The sequence below is a fragment of the Macrobrachium rosenbergii genome, chromosome 16 (genome assembly GCF_040412425.1).
Source record: "Macrobrachium rosenbergii isolate ZJJX-2024 chromosome 16, ASM4041242v1, whole genome shotgun sequence".
NCBI lineage: Eukaryota > Metazoa > Arthropoda > Malacostraca > Decapoda > Palaemonidae > Macrobrachium > Macrobrachium rosenbergii.
Genome location: NC_089756.1, coordinates 43,060,227 through 43,078,761, shown reverse-complemented (window position 1 = coordinate 43,078,761; position 18,535 = coordinate 43,060,227). Strand labels below are relative to the sequence as shown.

The window sequence follows — 18,535 nt, the reverse complement described above, 5'->3', positions numbered from 1 at the left end:
ACACTACAAAAATGCACCACCCGTTATCCTAAAAGGAAAAATAATCATGAAATTAGCGAACCTGGAGCATCCTTTTTGTCTGCCAGAAGGAAGACCATTAATTCGTTTAGAATGTTGGATACTGGGATTTTCAGCAGAAGAGAACGAAGAAGATAGACCCGTTGAAGGAAGGGCGGTAGCCTGCCAACTGCTAGTACTTTCCTTAATGACTTTTGAAGCATACTCTTCCTGCAAATTAGTTCTCAATGAGGAACTTTCGATGTCACCTTCGGTTGGTATGGGTACTCTTTCGTCTTGGGTCACACTACCCAGTACAGAAAGTCTTTCATTTCCTTAAATGATGAAACAAGAACAGTTTTCTAAAATTGAGGCTTTGAAACCACATAATTTACCTGAACAAACATTGTAAAAAAAAATGATTGTGGATTATTATTTACACACACACACACACATATATATATATATATATATATATATATATATATATATATATATATATATATATATATATATATATATATATGAATATGAATGCAATGAAGAATTTTGTTTTATTTACGTTTCGTGACAACATCGCCAATCTTGAATTTTCTACAAAATAAAATATATATATAGATGAAGCAGATTTTGTTTTATTCGCATTTTGTTTTATTTACGTTTCTAACAACATCGCCACACATCTTCAAGAATTTTCTACAAAATAAAATATAATATGTTAACATAAAATAAGAGCTGATTATGAAATTCAATATTTGAAAAGCTAAAAACAATTTAATGGTAAAATTACAACTTAAATTACACACAAATTTGACTAAAACTGAGATTAAAGGTACAAAAATTATAAATAATTAAAAGAAATATTCAAAATATCTCAGCAAAATAAAAAAAAAAAACGCCAACACATACGAACAAAAGTAAAAGTCATATATTCACAAAACTACAACTGAAAACAGCTCCACACAACCAACCTTTCACCATCAAAGATAAAAACACACTAAAAGTAAACAACATTAAGAGGCACAAAGAATGATAGAAATTTTAGGCTAAAAACAACGGGGCAGCAGAGGAAGGGTTGGTTTAGAGTCGGAACTCGTAGTTTGATGTTGAACGTTTCCAAAATAAACAGTTCTTTGAGTTACTCTGTCTGGCCAATAATTTTCAAGTCTTCATATTTGATGGTAGTTGTACTGTACATTTAATAATGTGGTTCCTTATATAAGAAGTTTCTGGGTTAGATAGCTTACAACCAGTTCTATAACTAAAGCCCAGATGAATAGTTCTTCGTTGGGAGAGTGGGTTCCGTTCTCAGCTAGCACTCTGCTGGCCGCGAGCTCGAATCTCCGAGCGGCCAATGAAGAATAAGAGGAATTTATTCCTGGTGATAGAAATTCATTTCTCGGTATAATGTGGTTCGGATTCCACAACAAGCTGTAGGTCCCTTGCTAAGTAACCAATTGGTTCTTAGCCACATAAAATAAATCTAATCCTTCGGCCAGCCCCAGAAGAGCTGTTAATCAGCTCAGTGGTCTGGTTAAACTAAGGTATACTTAACTTTTAACACCCAGATGAGAATCGGCCCTGATCCTGAGAAGACGCCGGGTAGATCCTATATATTTTCACAGATTACATTTAGGGCAAGTGTATTCATAAACGACGCCCGACGTCATCAACGGGCAGAGCCGACCTTTAAACTTGAAGACTGAGCAATGGTCTTAGGATTCTTAGGCATGAGCTTTAAATTTATGGCTCCAAAATATTTTGTGCAATCTTACTAAAGTCCCTTCGAAAATTGTCATTTAATAGATACGGGAAACTGGCATACAGGGGGAGCTTGGGGACCTTAAAACACATAGGTTGATCAGAAAACTTTTTATTGAGTGGTTTATTTAAAATTTTATAGGAAATCTTAGAAGGAAAACGGTTATTCCTGCCCATCAATCTATTTCATCGTGTGAATAAACGCCTTGTGCGTCTAATCTGCGTTGTATACATACATACATGCGTACATATATATACGTATGTATGTATACATATATATACATATATATATATATATATATATATATATATATATATATATATATATATATTATATTTGTATATATTATATATTATATATATATATATATATATATATATATATATATATATAATCCATATATATAATCCACAATCATTTTTTCTTTACAATGTTTTACCGGATAAATTATGTGGTGTCAAAGGCTCTCTTCTAGAAAACTGTTCTTGTTTCATCATTTAAGGAAATGAAAGACTTTCTGTACTGGGTAGTGTGTCACAAAACGAAAAAGTACCCATACCAACTACAGGTGACATCCAAAGTTCCCAACTGAAAAGTAATTTTTAGGAAGTATTTGGTTCAAAGAATACGTAAATTATAAATATTATTATTACCGAAAAATCAAACATCACTTCTCACATGAGAATAATATTTAATAAGGGTAGAAAAAAGATATCAAAATGTAGCACTAATATGTTACCTACTATTTAATTTCTGTTTTAAGAACTCTTGTACAAAATTGTAGACGAAGATAAACAAAGATCTAATTACCTGAAAGCAGTAACAGCAAGGAAATTAATGACAATGCTAATGAAACCATGGAGAGAGAGAGAGAGAGAGAGAGAGAGAGAGAGAGAGAGAGAGAGAGAGAGAGAGAGAGAGAGAGAGAGAGAGAGAGAGATAAAAATTTAAAATCATAAAGCATCCTGAAACTATGGTGATACCTCTATCTTCATCATGAATTCTCCTTACATCTATGTACACACACACACACATATACATATATATACTGTATATATATATATATATATATATATATTTTATATATACAAATATATTTATATATATATATATATATATATATATATATATATTTATTTTATACATATAAATATGCATTTATATATATATGTGTATATATATGATGACTGAAATTTCAGTCATTACGCGTAATGACTGATTATATGTTGATAATATATATATATAAATATATATATACACGCGTGCACACACACACATATATGTATACACAGTTTAAGGGAGAGAGATTCCTCAAGAAAAATATATCAGTCGTGGTCGAATTCACCCAAAAAAGTAAATCATGGATGAATCCTTTATACAGAAGACTTCCCCATCATTCCCTCCATACACCTACACTAAAATGAAAATGAAAATGTTATATTATATATATATATATATATATATATATATATATATATATATATATATATATATATATATATATATGCACTTCAGCACTACGCCCACAGAAAAATGGATACAATAATCGGTGCCATGTTCACTTTTAACCATTGAACTAAAGCTGAACCGTATGTGCACAAATTTCACACACGCATTTATGGATGTAACTATATATAATGGCAAAACAAGAACAATCCAAGACTAAATCACTCAGACAGCGCGGCAAGCACTCGTAAAATATCTATGCAACTGCATAATATAATTTCAAAAATTTCTTGTACCTCAAGACATTACTCACGTCTGCTTGAAATGATGCACAGTCATTCCGTGAATGTTGCAGAATTCATTCATGCATTCGATAAGGCAATGTCACCCCGCGACTGCTCTGGGGGGAGGGGTGATTCGGTGGAGGGGGAAGGGGAAAATGTATCGTAACTGACTTCTTTATAAATTCCCGTAAGAAATAAACTACGTCAGGAGGTAAAGCATTACGCCTATTATCACTGAGATCGACGACCTACGTAACGTACAAAATGCAGCGTCATACGACAAATTTTTTTAATGGTTAGCAAAGAAATAAACTTATATATATTTTAAATGTTTCCCTGATAAAGCTAAAGGAAATAGTACAAATAAAACAATTTAAGACTTTAAATATTCAACTTTTTTTTTTTATAGCATAGTTTGCGAAAAGGGAGAAAATCATAAAAAAACAGGATTGAGAATAGCATAACTAAAGTGCATTACCGGAATTACAAGTGGCAATTTCAAATACACAAACAGAGGAAGGAATAAAATTTTGGGTGCTTGCTTGCCTGGGGTTAATAGAATAAAGACAGTAAAGGAGGAGAAAGCAGAACACAAAGGGATCATAATGTCAGATGAGAACGGGAGGGCCACGTGATATTTTGGGAATAATTGTTTTTATTTATTTTTTCTTTGTCAACAACCAGGTTCAAATGCTCAGTACTCCACCATGCAATCATTTTCATTTTAAAGAAAATTACCTATACGATCAAATAATAATAATAATAATAATAATAATAATAATAATAATAATAATAATAATAATAATAATAATAATAATACACAACTCCATAGGACTAGCAACCATCATGTGTCAAAAATCAGTACGCTTAGAAAAATGTAAGTCACCAGAAACTAGATAACAAGGTCAGTCTTTGAACTCTAACTGTAAATATCATATTTCTGTACTTATATTTACAGTTTATGTATAGTTCACATAATGTCAAATTGTAAAATTGGACATGATGTGAGCTTGCAACTTAATATGTATGGTTACCTTCTTGGAAATACTCAAATCTAACCCTCAGTTTAACAGCGTTGTTTGTGTCTTTAAATGAATAGTTACCTTCATAATATATAATCAACCAGATCTAATTCAAAAATTCAAAAAGTAGGAAGTATTCTGGGTTTCATAATATTTTATGATCATGAACATGAATAAGAGAAAGTCTTACTTCCTCTAGCAAGATCCTATGAACTAATATATTTTTTTATCGCTTAAGTAATTCTCTGCGGTCTTGAACACACACACACACACACACACACACACACACACACACACACACACACACACACACACACTGAAACGTTGTGATCTAGTGCCACTCGTATTAGACTACTTTATTCCGTTGTAGGTTTCAAAGTTTTTTTTTTTTTTTTCAAGACATGAATTTTCTGCTCCTCTAAACCTCCTATTCTATCCAGGCTTGGAACCGGCCTGAGAGTGACCCACTGACTTCTCTTCAAATCCCCAAACAGGAAGCGCAAAGATTAACGCTCTCTTCCCCATGTAAAAAAAAAAAAAAAAAATAAAAATCATATAACCCAACCACTGCGAAATCCATAAAGTTCGCGGAACGCCTTAGCGTGATGAGCATAACATTTTGACCAACATAACGCCACAAAACACAAATCCTCATTAGGGACTCGTATAAACGGCAGATGGGAAAAGTAAATATTGCAACGAGTCATTTGTTAATAGTGATTTCACCTGAATACTCAACGTTCGAAGATGTTGCAAACGTGTCAAGAGAAAATTCCGCTAGAATGGAGAGGTTATGGGATTACTAAGTTATAACTTATATTTTCATTTTAAATATTCTAACAGAATTTCAGTAAATGTGGATCTTGATTAAGTTTACTAATTTCACATAAGCGTAACAAAATTAAGTAATAATATGGTTCACCATAAACAGTGAAACTAATAATGGGTGACTCCTGAGAAAAGACAAGGCAATCACTGCCACTTTCATTTTGTGTAACTACTAGATCTAGGATGAGCCTGCTGTGCAGAAAACTTCCAAATAATTAACCGTTTCATAAAATTGCGCTGAAGGCTCTTGGCGCACTGCCCATTTCACCTCTTAATTTGGCAAGAACTACCTTGTTTACTGTATTTTAAAGCCCTTCCGTACCCGGAATTCCTCCATCCAGTTTTTCAGCACTTCCTTGGTCGCCTTCTCCTTCTCCCTCCCAATACTGCAGCTTAAAAACCATTTTTCCTTTTACTGACCTTCCATGCTCTCTACAAGACCAAACCATCTCTAGGATAACATTTCTACCAATTATCTCCCCAGTTGTAGCCCTTTTATACCATTATATATATATATATATATATATATATATATATATATATATATATATATATATAAACTGTATATATATATATATATATATATATATATATTATATACACACATATAAACATATATATAAATATATATATAATTATATATATATATATATATATATATATATATATATATATATATATATATATATATATATATATATATATATATATATATATACATATATACACACATATAAACATATATATAATTATATATATGTATATATATTTTTTTATGTATATGTGTGCATATATATATATATATATATATACATATACATACATATATGTGTATATACTGTATATGTACTAACACAACACACACATTTATATATATATATATTTTATATATATATATATATATATATATATATATATATATATATATATATATATATATATGACTTACGAGAAGCGGAAGGTTAAGACCTTCTAGAACCACGGTATGGTATGTATATGCCGTATGTATACATAACCTACTCCGATGTTTCAAATGTAACTAATTAAATGACAATGACGGCGATATTAACGACTTCCTTTATATTTTCCCTTTTGTCTTGTGCGTCTAATCACTGTTGGAATTAGCATGACTTTGTATGTTCTCGCTTTCCTTTTCATTTTTGCGAAATCTTAATCAATGTTTCCACGACCTCCGCTACTAATGCGTAACACTAAAGCCAAGGGTCGTTTCCTTTCGTTGAGAAATTACGAGTACTCGCTGCAAGTACAGAAATCACTGGATCGGGTCCGATATGTAACGTTAGAAAGCAAACGTTTGCACCTTCCTTTTACAACTTGCGTTAATAATAATAATAATAAAATAATAATAATAATAATAATAATAATAATAATAATAATAATAATATTATTATTATTATTATTATTATTATTATTATTATTATTATTATTAACTCTACTGCAGTTAATCGTGTAGTTATACCTTCCTGGACGATAACTTAATCATGAAAATATGAGGCTCATAGTGAAAACCTCGTGCTTCGAATGGTGAAAGCTATACCAATTTAGTTATCATCGTTTCTTATATTGTTGACTGGTTTCAAATAAGGGCGTTATGCTGTATCTAAAACCAGCTAAAATTAATCAGGGTAATCGGTTAAATGAATTAGAATGAAGATCACAGAAATATGAAGCTTATGTGATATAGTGCCCTATAGCTACCTACTGTGCATTTCAGGGCCGTGTCTAATTGATTTTCGTCGATAAAATCTTACCAAAGCATAGGATATGGATCGTACTTTGGAAATAACTATTTGAAGCAACAGCCTAATTGGCAAAAATATGCAATGGTGTCTAATTTGGATAATTAAGGCACTTGTCAGAGTAAATCAAAGAAATTTAAATGGGAACTTAGCTAAATCCAGCAGGCTTGTAGATAGAGGCTAGTAAAATGTCATTACTGAAGACCCTCCCACTCATTGACGTACTTTACTAGACACCCCGCCCATATACTTTACGGATGAAGGCTCAGATGTTGGTAGTAGTAGTAATAGTAGTAGTATAATATGGAATTCTTATGTTGCTTCACACACTCAAACACCTACCTTACACTCTCTCTCTCTCTCTCTCTCTCTCTCTCTCTCTCTCTCTCTCTCTCTCTCTCTCTCTCTCTCTCCTTTTCGATGAGTCTCTTAACTTATGTTCTGAATTTTAATATACCTTTTTAGTGTGTATGTAAGTTTAAGTTAAGTATACCTTAGTTTAACCAGACCACTGAGCTGATTAACAGCTCTCATAGGGCTGGCCCGAAGGATTAGATTTATTTTACGTGGCTAAGAACCAATTGGTTACCTAGCAACGGGACCTACAGCTTGCTGTGGAATCCGAACCACATTATAACGAGAACTGAATTTCTATCACCAGAAATAAATTCCTCTAATTCTTCACTGCCCCGTGGGAGAACCGAACGCGGGACCAGCAAAGTTAATGGGTCAATAACTGAGAAAGATACCCACCCGTCCAATGAGGAACTATGTGTATGTAAGGAAGCGTGAGTAAATGTATTTATTGTATGTACGTGTTCCAGTATGACAGCATGTTCCTATGTGCAGTTTTTAATTTCATTTTAATTCGTTCATCATCATACTAAATGATCTATTGGGTCCCAGTACTTGGCCTCTGGCCCAGACATGATATTTTAATCTAATCCTTCGGGCCAGCCCTATGAGAGCTGAAAGTCAGCTCAGTGGTCTGGTTAAACTACTTTAATAATGATAATCTAAGAGTACAATAATGGAATGGGCATCAAATGGGAATATTAATTGTGCAATACAGTTCCATGGTGCAATTCACGCTTCCTTTAACTTGAAATATGCACCAAGTCTTACAGCAACACTCTCTGTAAAAACCATTGTTACTCTGGAGTTTCTGAACTTCCAGTACACTAGTACCTGCCTTCTTAGTCCTGCTAAATGAATGTAACAACGCAAGTGTGCTAACCTTGACTTCCTTAATGCATGATCAGTCCCATAATAAATCCACAGTGCTTGGTATAGCACACTACTACCCCTTCATTATTTTATCTGCGTGCTTCTGTGTCAATTTTGTTGCTTCTATACGCTTGATTCATTTACTTGAAACTGACACTAATGTTTGTTGTAGGGTTGTTGAGTGGTTATCAGTGAGTCTATGTATTCCAGGTTATATCTATTTATTTATTCTTTTCTTGTTCAATTTTCAGTTATTTGATTATTTCATTTTCGTTCAATTTTCAGTCATTTTGATTATTTCATTTACATCGTTTATTATATATATATTTCATTTAATCATTTAATAATTACATTGTAGTGCTGAATGATACTCGTAACTCATAGTCCAAGCGCTTGGGCTACGCCCTAAATTTTATAATCCACTGATCCATTTTTAATAATTATCGCATATCCTACTCATGGTATTGCTTATTGTACAAGGGAGTCAAATATTTGTGTTTCTACGATCATTATCATACAACTGGGAACCCTGCTATTACGTCTGATGTCATAGTTTACGTCACAACTAGCCTCTTTCTGGGTGCTTACTAAATTTGGCTAAGTTTCCCTTAAAATTTCCTTGATTTACTCTTAAAAGTGCCCTAATTATCCACATTAGACATCACTGCATATTTTGCCAATTAGGCTGTGGCTTCAAATAGCTGTTTCAAAATACGATCCATATCCGATGCTTTAGTAAGATTTTATCGACGAAAATCTACTAGACACGGCCCTGAAATACACAGTAGTTTACACAAATGGGTGCTACTTTGGCTCGTTATCTACGCGTCACCTACTTCGAGGTGCTAGTACTAAACATTGCCGAAGCTCCTTGGGACGCCGTGTTTAGCACTAGCCCCTCGGGGATCAATCAAAGTATTATATACACCCATTTCTATATTGTGTGGTCGACAAATTATATTAATAAACGATATCTCTGTGCGGCCATCTAATTTACATTTACCATAGGGTGTTTAGTACTAGCACCTCGAATAGGTAACGCGTAGATAACAAGTCAATGCAGCATCCACAAATGACCAAAGTACCGATAACTCAGTAAGAAATTTTGGATATCACGTTATATTTAATTTCAATGGGTCAATAACTGAAATTATGGTAAAACATAAACCTTATATCCGTTGAAACATCATAGTATATAAACCAACAGCATCCAGGTTTGATAATGCCTGTGGAATATTACTGAAGTAAATACCTTTTAATCCTTACATATAGCTTTCTAATAATAATAATAATAATAATAATAATAATAATAATAATAATAATAATAATAATAATAATAATAATAATAATAATAATAATAAAGCCGTTCTTCCGAGGCCAATCGAAATGCCAGCTTTACTAAAGTATTTGCTTTCACATGATGGTGAAAAATATGATGAGAATTTGCAACATTGTAAGTAATAACAGGTAGCAATCAAGTTATGAGTCACCTTGAAATTAAAATTAAAGGGAAAACTTGGTACAATCTCTAGATAAATCAATGTCCCCTGTAACTACAAAACTATGTGCTCTAACCAACCTAAATATTATATATATATATATATATATATATATATATATATATATATATATATATATGTGTGTGTGTGTGTGTGTGTGTGTGTGTGTGTGTGTGTGTGATATATACATACATTTACTCTGGTCCATCTTAAACTTAATAAACTATATTTTTGCCAGGGACCCAACCCCTCTCAAAACTTCAACAAAATATATCAATAACCTTTAGAAATACCTTAAGAACAGACAGGGGAGCATACTTAAATTACACAACTTCGTTGCCGTAGGTGATGTAAAACACCGAATTACACACACACACACACACACACATACACATACATATATATATATATATATATATATATATATATATATATATATATATATATATATATATATATATATATATATATATATATAGTGTAGGTGATCAAGTTATGTAATGCAGTAACAGAATCGAACGATTGCTTGACAAAATACAGAAAAAACAAGTTGTTCTTGGTCGAGATTAACACTATATAAACACGCTATCGCACTTTACACAGAGGTTTAGGGCACTATGTAAACCATGTACTTATCTATCCTTGTTTGGAATATTGCTCTCAATTTCATTCTTCCTTTCCATGTGGATTGCATCTAAAATGACGGGTAATTAACTAAAATTTTTGGGTGAGTGAAAAGATACATACCTTCTAGGACATTGCTTTTCGCCGATTTTCACTTTTATTACCGCGGATAAGAAGTATTTCATCAACACAAGGACACTGTGACATACAAAACTCAACTGATGGAATTTACCACTGAATAAACACGTAACAAGGCTCGCACTCACCGAATGGCCGGATGACGAAATCTCTACAACTCAGGTTTTCCACGTCTGGGTATCAAGGTCTAAACACCATATCATACCAGGGCAAGGACTCTCAAATACCTAACGCAACCTCCTTTAATGAGAAGGTGAGAAAAAATAAGAAAAATAGGGCATGTTACTATGGAAAAGTTTTCACACTATCTAGAGCAAATGATGATGGAATTAAAATGGGACAATTTTACTTGTGAATGGAAGTTACACCTAGATAGACAGACAATAAAAATGGCAACTACTGTGGGTGTTTTGAGGCTGACACTCTATGAGGAAACTTTTTAAAAAAAATAACGCATCTAACATTATTTGTTTTGTCATTTCAATACAAACAATGATAGTATCAAAACAATAGTTACCAGCCAGTTCACGCTATCCTCTTTCAGTGTGGCTTTGTTCTGCAACTCTGTTTCGTTGTGGCTTTTTGTTTCGTTTTATTTTATGCTTTCAACTGTTATTCAATGTAAAATTACAAAATACAGTGCTATCGACGTAATTAATGGTTATTAGTCCGTTACGTTACGGAAAAAAGAAGAGAACACCACATAACACTACCAACAATCGCGATGGCTCGTTCTTAAAACAAGTTCCAGTCCGGTCATCGGGTAACAGAAATAACAACTGTAAATATACCTGAGTCAAATTTCCCCTATAAATTTATTTATAAAGATTTGTATAGAGATTTTCGACTATAAAAAATGACCCTGCACAGTTGACTAACTAGCACGTACGCAATTCACTGCTTACATCAACAGAGGCAGAATAATTTTTCAGGAAATGGATCTAATCATTTTCCCTCCCCGACAAACCTTTTGTTCCTGCCCGTATTCGTGCATCTGCAGATAACTAATTAAACCTTTTAACAACGCATAACAAGCGCAGAAGACTGCAGGTTTCAACTAACGGATATGTTATTTCTCTTTTTCTAGGATGGGCAACTTCGACAAATGCAACCCCATGGCTTCGTTCCAACTCTTCTTCTTGAGTCTGCTTATCAAACATGCAGCAAGTAAGTTTTTTTTTTTTTTTTGTTAAATTTAATTCATTTGTTTACTGTTTTTGTCTAGAATATCATTTAATTCTCTGTCTCTGTCTGTCTCTCTCTCTCTCTCTCTCTCTCTCTCTCTCTCTCTCTCTCTCTCTCTCATTCCTTGATTGTTTATTTACCGCCATATTTTCCTTCGTCTATCAGTGCCCAACTATGATACCCGAGTCTTAACTCCACGGGTCAAATCATAATCATAAAAATTTCACTCTACTTACATCTTATATTTACACTAGCGCATGATTTCTCAAGTTATTATTACTATATAATCATAATTCACATCAGTAACGGTGCAGTACACTCATATAAAATTCAGCAATGAACATTCCCTGTGTAAACATTACATCATAAAGGTATTCATACTTCTCTGATTAGAAAAAAGGCGTGTCTTTTGGTGTTTCACCAGGGTGAAAAACGATGGCATTTTGCGGATAAGAATTTTTATTTTTTATCATTTACTTGGCCAGAACAAATAAGTACTATTTTCATAGTCCATGAACTCAGTATGACCATTCATCCTTTATTCTTAATATTTTAATATTAATGGATTTTATATATTATATATATATATATATATATATATATATATATATATATATATATATATATATATATATATATATATATATCTCGGTAATTTATTGAAATCAATTGTTAATGATAAATAATATTGCCAAGACCAGGAAGAACATTCTTTTACTAAAAGCTGAGGTATAAAACCTCATCATCAGGCTGGTATGACAAGGATGAGAATCAATAAAATTACAATAAAATGAATTGTCATAATAAATCTTCAGCAAAATACTAACGAAATATATAAAATGAACAAGTAAATACAAACTAAGCAGTACTGTACACCGGTCTGGGACAAAACTTTTCATTTAAAAATTTTTTCAGAACTTTGTAAAAACAAAAATGGGATATGAGTTTTCAGAAAATAATTCTGGAGGAAAACCATACATTAAATTGCCTTACCTTGGTCATAGTAGCTATATGGTTGAAAAAGTTACAAGAAATGCTTAAGCATTGTTTCCCTCAAATCAGTTTCGGTTTGTTTTCTGTAATCCTTTTACAATAAGATCACTTTTGAGAGAGAAGCCTACTCTGCCTGTGGACCTTAATTCCTGTGTCGTTTACTTGTTCACTTTTACCAGTGAATAGTGGGATCTAGAAGTATCTGGCTCAGACACAGAATTTTGGAACACAGATAGTGTTTCTATTAGAACCTTTTATGTTTCCAAACCACCCTTTTCTGCCATTAGAACACAGTTTAACACAAGACCATCCTTTCACTGACCTGGATTTTCGGGTACTGTCTTTTTGTTCAAATAGACTGGACCTTTTTAATTTCAGAGTATGACTATTAAAAAGATGAAGCCGGAATTGAGCAATATGTCTGGTATTCAACTAGCTATGTGTAATTTCATAGGTATCAATTAGGTCGTTAAATATTTACTTTGTGAGTGGTAGTTTGTTTACATTTCACTTTAGTTTTATTTTCATATTTTTATGTTTGTTTTTAATTTTATCACCCTTTTAGTTTGTATTTACTTGTTCATTTTATATATTTCATTAGTATTTGAACTGAAGATTTATTTGACAATTCATTTTATTGTAATTTTATTGATTCTCATCCTTGTCAATGTTTTTTCAGCCTGATGATGAGGTTTTATACCTTCGAAAGCTTATCAAGAACAACCGTGGATGTTCTTCCTGGTCTTGTCCAATATTATTTATCATTAACGGAAATATATATTAAATTTATCACATACACAATTGTGCAATAGTAGAAAGGTAACTGGTAATGGAGTGTTTTTTGGTTACAAAAAACAGTCCACAATATCAAGTATCCGGATAGTTGAAAACTGTTTGTCCAAGAAAGCTTGTTTTTCGGAATAAACACTCAATTAGATCCGATCCAGTTTGAATGCATTTTAGTGATATATATATATATATATATTAATCTATATATATATATATATATATATATATATTCCTGTCACACATCATCTAATCCATATTTCACCAGTGAACAGGGACACAATATTTAATAGTTTTGAAACGTATAAATAGTGTTTTATGGCCCAAATCAGTTGGAATATATATATATATATATATAAATATATATGTATATAGTTGTTTTCCTATATGTATTATACAAACATATATGACAAGAGGTAAAACGTTCAATTATGTATGTTGGTACCGATAACTGAACTATGGTTTCTAGGGAGTGCAGGTCAATGCAGCCTGACTGAGACCTTCGAAAAAGTATCAAGAACAACCGTGGATGGAGTGCCCGGGAGTCCGCTGTATTCTAATAACGGAAATACTGTAACGTTAAACTGTCTACAAAGGTAAGTCTTTTGGAAAAACTGTAGGTAGTTAAAACGAACAGAAGTGTTGACGAATTCCGCCTTGGTCGCGACCTTGTGTGCATTTTAGTGATGTATCTCGTCTGATATTAATCTGAAGGCCCTTTATAAGCTGGCCCTTTAATTATAACCTATGAACAATATTTAACAGTTTTGAAACTACTTCCCAAATCAGTTGGAATGATAAAGCTATACCCTAAATCCACGGCCGTTTTCTGTTTCATGACAAGAGGAAAACGTTCAATTCATTTGTACCGATAACTATATTTTCCAGGGACACAGAGATAAATTAAAAATATATTTATCTAGATAAATAATGGATATACAACAGAAACACACAGACACACACACATACACACCACACACACATCTATGTGTATATATATATATATATATATATATATATATATATATATATATATATATATATATTTATATATATATATAGAGCATATCTATAAATATAACGCATGTATATATATATATGTACATGTATGTATATATATATATATAAATATATATATATATATATATATATATATACACACACACACGACTGTGAAATATTTTCTGTTAAATATCGCTTTTCTGTAACCTTTTTCATTCACTATCTGCCTGAAGAGAGAAACGGTCTCTGAAATATAGTATTAACTTTCTACATTTTGGCATTTGTACGGGCTCATATATATATATATATATATATATATATATATATATATATATATATATATATATATATATATATATATATATATATATATATATATATATATATATGTGTGTGTGTGTGTGTGTGTATATACATGCGTTACTCTTTTCGGTGCTCTATGATGCTCGCGGAAATACTTCGAAGTTGCACTGTCATACAGAATACTTTTGCATTGCTAATTCTCTCTTGTCTCAGTTTTCTTCCTTTACACGATAAAACCGCAAAATATTTTATTTGTCCTTTAAGCACAGCCATCAGAGAGCAAGGCCTTTCTCACACTATATCACAAATTTAATGTAAACTATCACGTTTCGGGAAACATGTACGAGTATATCAACTGTCGCTCGTAATGCGGCACCTGAGGCCTCTTATATAAGCAACGTCATTTCCTGCTCCTGTCTCACAGCAAATTTTATCTCAACTTCGTAACTTCAATTTTTGTTTTATTTCGTATCATTAGCTCTTTTCATATTTGGACAGCCGATTTCTTTACGAGTGAAAACTAGCTGATTAATATTTCACGACTCAAGGAGTAAAACTTTACAACCTATTTGCATCGCTCAAAACACACCCTGCTAACTTTATTTCTCTCTTGTTCGATCAAAAAAATCTATGAGATCATCTGCATTAGATACTTCTGATCAGTATAAAGTTAAAAGGGCGTAAACACACACACACACACACACACACAACACACACACACATTACTGACGTTAGTTCTGGACTCTATGGTTTGGGCTCACACTTGCAAACATTTAACTCTCTCTCTCTCTCTCTCTCTCTCTCTCTCTCTCTCTCTCTCTCTCTCTCTCTCTCTATATATATATATATATATATATATATATATATATATATATATATATATATATATATATATATATATATATATACACACACACACACACATATATATATATATATATATATATATATATATATATATATATATATATATATATATATAATTATAGATGTGTGAAACAAACCATGGAGTCTCAGAACTAAACGTAATAACATAATACACCCACAATATATAAATACAATATAATCACTCATGTATATACATACACAGACACACATATGTATGTGAGTGTGTGTTTGTGTTTATGTGACAAAACCATGGAGTCCAAAACTAATCACTGCAATAACACAGCACACCCGCAATACATATCTACATGCCGAAAAGCATCATGTTTACTTCCCTCAAGAAGCTCGTGACCGTGATTTCTTACATCTCTTATGAATCATATGTTCTATGGCTCACAAATATGAATATAAAAAAATGTATACATTCTCTTTTCCCTGCAGATGCCGTGAGTCGAAGAACTGCCTGAGTTTCGTGGTCAATTACGACCGAGATTCTTGCACTAGTTACGACAGAGATTCGTCTTCGGCTGACATCAAATTGAGGCCTACGCAGCTGCCCATCAATTACTTCGAAAAAATTTGCATTGACGGTGGGTTATATTTTAAACGACAATTTTGTAAATTCTGACATTGATGATTTATATCCCCAATTTATATCCCCAATCATTCCACCTGTTTGTCCGCATTCTAGGTTTCCAACATTTTTCAAAAATCAGGAGTTAGGATTTTTTTAAACACTGAGCATTACGGATTAGTAGGAATAAAAGCAAATACGAGTGGGAAAACTTATAAAAATTAATTCTGATTACTGTTTCTTGATTACTTTTATCCAAAAACTGACGATATTACTTCAGCTGTTAATTCAAAAGCATACTTATAATTATAGTACGGTATTTTACTCATTGCCATTAATACAATGATTATGACACTATAACAAGGAAAACTTAAAATTTCCTACAAAGGTATAATGTATACCTTTGTAAATTAGAAAAAAATCTCACTACACTGAGATATTACGAAAATCTAACTGAAAAAACATACGTGTTGGTTTCTTAAGAAATAATTCAAGCGAAAGATTTAATCCTCCAGAACAAGAAATCGTCTATAACTTAAATGCAATAAGCAATTCTTCGTAAACCGAAACGATATCCGATGAACATCTTCTAAGATGACCTTAGAAATATTTCTTTTTAATTCACGGGATAATTTTAGAATAAACTCGCGCTATGCAAAAACACTTTCAGTGGAACCTTGCTCATCATATTCGAGGGAGGGAGTTTAGGCTCATTCTAAAAGAACCAGTCAAGGTTGAGTCCCTCTGTACAAATAAAAAAAAAAATCTAGTGAACACCACCCAAAATCAGATCCTAGTATGATAAAACCCAGACGCTGTCATAAAACTCCCAAGCCGTCTTTGAAAATCATCCGTGTGTAGCGGCTCAGTCAACCATAAGGCTTTTGTGACTGGCTTGGCGAGTTCCCTGATAAAATCACAGTGGGGTGAAATGCCACCTACTCATCATGCCTCTTTATCATATCATGGGGAAAATATTACACCATAAGCACGCGCATTTGCATATGTGAAAATTCTTTTTGAGATTTTAAGAAATGTTTAAGGCCGCAGAATGCGAAACGAAGACTATGCCTCCATGTGCGCGGGGGCTTCTTTTCTGATGGTCAATATATGATTTATATAGCAAACTGTGCAAGTTTTCACAAAATCAGCAAGAGAGCGTGTTCCAGTCTTCTTCCCTTCTGTATTTCTAAACGAGTGTCCTTTCCTACTCTCACTCAATCGGCGACTGGCTCTGCTAACGCATTATTCGCAAGTTCTACCATTCAAACCGACATACGACACATCCTTAAAAAGTTCGTGAGCCACCAAAACATTCCCAGGCTGTCTGAACCTATCCGTGAGGATGCTCGGTTAATTACACATCTACTGTGACTATCCTGGAAATTTCCCTGAATAAAGTAAGACTGGGGAACATCCCACTCACACTCATCGCAGCCATAAATCGTAAATTATGCAGCGATAAAAACTGCGCTCTCATATCCGTATGTGAAAATGCCTTGAGAGTTTGAGAACAGTTTAAGGCCATACAATGGAAAGATTACGGAAAGGCGGACTGCCCATGTTTCACAGGTATGAGCATTTGCCTATGAAAATATAAATGTAAATTGCTACTACGAATTACAAGACGCTGGATAAAATCAATCGAAATACTTCATTTCAAGGCAATACTTCGCTATTTTAGTTGCAAATACGCATGAAAATGAACCATGACTACATGTAACTTGGAAAAGGTGGTAAGACCTGCGCTCATGACTACTTTCTAAAAAACGGTTCGAGAATTTGAGAGGAAAATTTCCTTTTTATCCTCTCCAGACTAGGCCTAACTTCAATTAAAAGAATAATAAATAACCTCCACAAGGTGTGTTGGTCTCCACACGTTGTACATTACCAGACAATATCGCCATGCATTTCTATTTAGAAATTCCTTGTGATGATCATGAATTGGAACCTAAACCATTTTAAACCCATTTCGAAAAAAATAGTAATAAAAATAAAATTATCTTTATGTATTTCAAAAGTACATAGTAATAAAACTGAAATTATCTTATCTGTCTAATTTATCCTTCTATGTTTCATATTTTTTTTCACATAAGAGCCGTCTATTCTACTCAAAAGATCTTTACTGCGAAAGTTAATAACCTTAGGCTAATTCCAAATTAACATAATTTTGTACAAGGATTAATAATAATAATAATAATAATAATAATAATAATAATA

General features: G+C 32.6%; 1 protein-coding gene across 1 annotated transcript in view; it reads left to right on the top strand.

Moving 5' to 3' along the window:
- The window catches only part of LOC136847379 (uncharacterized), a 146,038-nt gene that overhangs the window by 114,106 nt on the left and 13,397 nt on the right, over positions 1-18,535 (top strand). Inside the window, exons 3-5 of the mRNA XM_067119010.1 lie at positions 11,675-11,754; positions 14,030-14,147; positions 16,183-16,331. Coding sequence (XP_066975111.1) covers positions 11,676-11,754; positions 14,030-14,147; positions 16,183-16,331 — 346 coding nt within the window. The 5' untranslated portion in view covers position 11,675. The remainder of the gene's footprint in view (positions 1-11,674; positions 11,755-14,029; positions 14,148-16,182; positions 16,332-18,535) is intronic.